The sequence below is a fragment of the Cariama cristata genome, unplaced genomic scaffold (genome assembly GCF_000690535.1).
Source record: "Cariama cristata isolate BGI_N322 unplaced genomic scaffold, ASM69053v1 scaffold23559, whole genome shotgun sequence".
In the NCBI taxonomy this organism is placed as follows: domain Eukaryota; kingdom Metazoa; phylum Chordata; class Aves; order Cariamiformes; family Cariamidae; genus Cariama; species Cariama cristata.
In genome coordinates, this window is record NW_009636717.1 from 251 (window position 1) to 4,288 (window position 4,038).

At 43.4% G+C, this 4,038-nt stretch overlaps 1 protein-coding gene across 1 annotated transcript in view; it reads left to right on the forward strand.

Annotated features, from left to right (window-relative positions):
- Positions 1-293: 293 nt before the first annotated feature.
- The window catches only part of LOC104167701 (aldose reductase-like), a gene marked incomplete at its 5' end in the record, with an annotated part of 8,940 nt that continues 5,195 nt past the window's right edge, over positions 294-4,038 (forward strand). The window contains 3 exons of the mRNA XM_009708024.1: positions 294-461; positions 1,527-1,643; positions 2,350-2,427. Coding sequence (XP_009706326.1) covers positions 294-461; positions 1,527-1,643; positions 2,350-2,427 — 363 coding nt within the window. The remainder of the gene's footprint in view (positions 462-1,526; positions 1,644-2,349; positions 2,428-4,038) is intronic.

Here is a 4,038-nt window from a genome sequence, read left to right on the forward strand (position 1 = left end):
AAACTGCCAAAACTGCTTGGGCAGCGCTGAGAACAAGTAAGGGAAAATGATAGTGGGCATTACGCTGCTGGAAATGGCAGAGTCAAAGCATCCACAGAAACTAACTTCTTTCTGCTGTGTTCCCTTTCCCTACAAAAATGCTCTTTGCCTGGAAAGTTGAAAGTCAGTTTAAATGCAGACAGCAAGGAAACTCCAGCAGCATCTTGGAACGGGGACTTTGCAGAGCTGCCACAGCACCGAGCGCTGGCAGAAGGCCGTGGAAGAGTTGATGGTTTGATTGTGCTTGCTTTCAGGCTCCTCCAGGAAAGGTGGAAGAGGTAGTGAAGTTTGCTATTGATATAGGCTACCGCCTCTTTGACTGTGCCTATTTCTACCGGAATGAAAACGAAATAGGGAGTGCAATCCAGCAGAAGATCAAGGAGGGGGCTGTGAAACGGGAAGACCTCTTCATTGTCACTAAGGTACGAGGATGCAGGTTTATTGGGGCATTTAGATTTTCTTGGAGAGATAACTGTCTTCCATCTGTAAAGTAACATAAGGACCTATTCCCTTCTCTGACATTTGCTGCATGGTTGTCTTGTTGTATGCTATAAATTCCATCCTTTATTTGCAGCTTGGACTGAGCTTTATCAGGAGCCATTGACCACTTAGGCTGTGCTGATTTAATAATTTCCTTGCATCTATTAAGTCACTTAATTATATTGAAGGTTCATTTGCATGCACCCTAGAAAGATCAAGAAAAAAAAAGGCAAGACAGATGTCTGAATTCAAAGGTGCTGTGCCTCTTACTGGTGTGCAAGACATTTGAAAGTGGTGTCGCGTACAAAATGTAAGCCTGAAAGGGAACAGAAATTAAAGTATGGGACTTCAGTCTGAAGTATTTTACATGTATTTACTCCATTCCTTTACCTCATCCACTTGTCTCAGCAATGCTCTTTACCAAAAAGTAAGAACACTTCAACTAAAAAACTTATGAATTGGGGTTTTCACCAGCAAAACCAGAAAACGTTGTGTATAACTAAGCTTTTCCACATACTCTTTTCTTTTTTAATTTTTAATTAAAGGTTTTTAATTTGAATAATACTTGCAAGTTCTATTTAAAAGACTTGAATTTTCATTTCAAAAATTAAGTAAAATTGACAACAGTTCTCTCTGTGGCCAGTTAAAAGGGACAGAAGGAGGGTACCTATGAGCTGCTCAAGACTCAAAATTTAGGCTGAAAAAACCCCAAATTCTAACACTAACAGCTTTGCTGTGTCAGATACACCTGGCAGAGTGTTACATTTATTTCTTAAAATCTCGCTTCATAAGTAGGAATACTGACTGCCCACCTTCATGACTGACTCCCTTATTTGTGGTATGTTTGCCCTACCTTACCATTAATATATTGGCATCATTGTCTTCAGCGTGCACTGACTAGGTGGGGAGGGAGTTGTCCTCCCCGACTACCAAGGGAGAAACTTCTGTCCCCTGGTCTGGACTGTGGAAGCTGTAGAGTCACAGTTGGGCTTGGTTTCTTCCCACAGTTGTGGAACACGTTTCATGAGAGGTCCTTGGTTAAGGTAGCATGCAAGAAGAGCCTCGCTGCACTGGAACTGGACTACCTTGACCTCTACCTGATACACTTCCCTATGGGATTCAAGGTAGTCCTACTTTACATCCCTCTTCTCCTTAACTGGCGAGAAACATGGTGTGCTCTCTCATCTATGCCGTCGCCATCTTCATTATGCAGCTGGGATATGCTATGGTTCATTTGGCTCTTTTCTGAACCTGGTGGTAGCAAGCATTCAGTCACTAACTAGGTAGTGGTATGCTTTAGCTTTTCATGCCTGTTGGAGCAAGATATTTGCAGGTATGAGCACTGCTCCTGAGCTCCTTGGGTCTTTAGGGAAACTGTAACCAACACAGAATGGTGCAGTTTGGGATCACGGGCTTCTGCTGGGCCGGAGTAGTGTGAACATTGCAGGTTTTGGAGATGTTGGCTTGGTCTGGAGTAACCAGCAGTCAAAAATGAAGCACAGTGCAGAAAGAACATGCTGCTTCTTTTCTCCAGTCTACACCTGTGTAAAATAAATAAAAACTCTAGAATGAATGTAGGGTGATGTCTGTTTCCTGATTACTACTACGTAATTACTACTAATCCCTATTCTTTGTATGCAGGAATTGATTTGTAGAAATATGGCCCTTGTCTAAAAAAGAATACTGATGAGCATGCATAATGTTTAGTTATGCAATATGTTTAAATAACCTGCTAATTTGCTGCCTATAAATCCAGTCAGAAGTGCTAGTAAACCGTAGGATATTCAACTCTTAAAAAATGTCTGTGTCTTATCTGCCTTGAAACAACAGGCTGGTGAAGAACTGCATCCTGTGGATGAGAAGGGTATGAGTATCCCCAGTGATACAGATTTTCTGGACACATGGGAGGTAAGTTAATGTTTCCTGTTTAGAGCAAGTGTCAGCACTAAACGTGGAGCCGAGATCTGTGTGCATGATGGAATTAAGGGATAGGTTTGGGTATGGAGGATAGTCACACAAAATTGTATGTCATGACCAGAACGAGCAGAGCTGCTGCTACATCTTGTTTTGTGGAGTAAGAGGGGGATGTCTTTACTAAGACCAAAAAGGAGGAAGCCATCAGCATGATAGGTGCTGTCACTAAAATAATGTTTGGATCCACAATGGTAGAACCAAAGCATAGATTAATACAGGTGTAGCTGCTAATTTACTGGCTGTTTCATACAGGTAGGGAATTCTCATGCTTTTCAGTGTTGGGCATCATCATCTCAGGCTGTCCTTCAATCCTCCTTTCCTCATGGACTGAGAGGATTCAGGATCTTCTCCTGCTACCTGCACCTCTGTGATGCTGCAGCTCTGGGAATTAATAGTTTCCTCTACAATAGCAGATTACAGTTGCAAGACAGGCCAATGGTATCTTGGGGCGCATTAGGAAGAGTGTGACTGGCAGGTCAAGGGAGGTCCTCCTCCCCCTCTGCCTTGCCCTGGTGAGGCCACATCTGGATTGCTGTGTCCAGTTCTGGGCTCCGCAGTTCAAGAAAGGCAAGGAGCTACTGGAGAGAGTCCAGCGGAGAGCAATGAAGATGATGAGGGGACTGGAGCATCTCCCTTATGAGGAAAGGCTGAGAGAGCTGGGTCTGTTCAGCCTCGAGAAGACTGAGAGGGGATCTCATCAATGCTTATAAATACCTTAATGGTGGATGTCAAGAGGATGGGGCCAGACTCTTTTCAGTGGTGCCCAGTGACAGATTAAGGGGCAATGGGTTCAAACTGAAACTCAGGAAGTTCCGTCTGAATATGAGGAAGAACTTCTGTACTTTGAGGGTGGCAGAGCACTGGAACAGGCTGCCCAGAGAGGTTGTGGAGTCGTCTTCTCTGGAGATACTCAAAACCTGCCTGGATGCAATCCTGTGCAACTTGCTGGTGGTGACCCTGCTTTGGCAGGGGGGTTGCACTAGATGATCTCTAGAGGTTCCTTCCAACCCCAACCATTGTGTGATTCTGTGGAAGTATTTTGAGGTAACTGAGTTTAAGCTAACATCCTTCCTACTGTGTTTTTCCAACTCAGAGGTGGTGTGCAGGGAGGGAAGGAGGTGGAGGGGTCTCCCTCACTTTTTTAGCTCTGGTAAAATGACCCCCAAAGAAGCCAAAGCAAAAGAATTTTGCTTCTCACTACAAAAGGGTTGGCCAAGCCATTCTTCTTATATTACTTTCCCACCTGCAATGGGACATAAAGCATATAGATAATACAAGTTGCAAAGATAATTTTATTATTATTATTATTAGAGACATTTAATCTGTTAATTGTGAGTTGTTTCTTGGTTTGTGTCCTGGTTTTGGCTGCGATAGAGTTAATTTTCTTCCTAGTAGCTGGTACAGTGCTGTGGTTTTGATTTAGGATGAGAATAATGTTGACAATGCACTGATGTTTTAGTTGTTGCTAAGTAGTTCTTACTCTGAGCCAAGGACTTTTCAGTTTCCCATGCTCTGCCAGCAAGGAGGTGCACAAGAAGCCAGGAC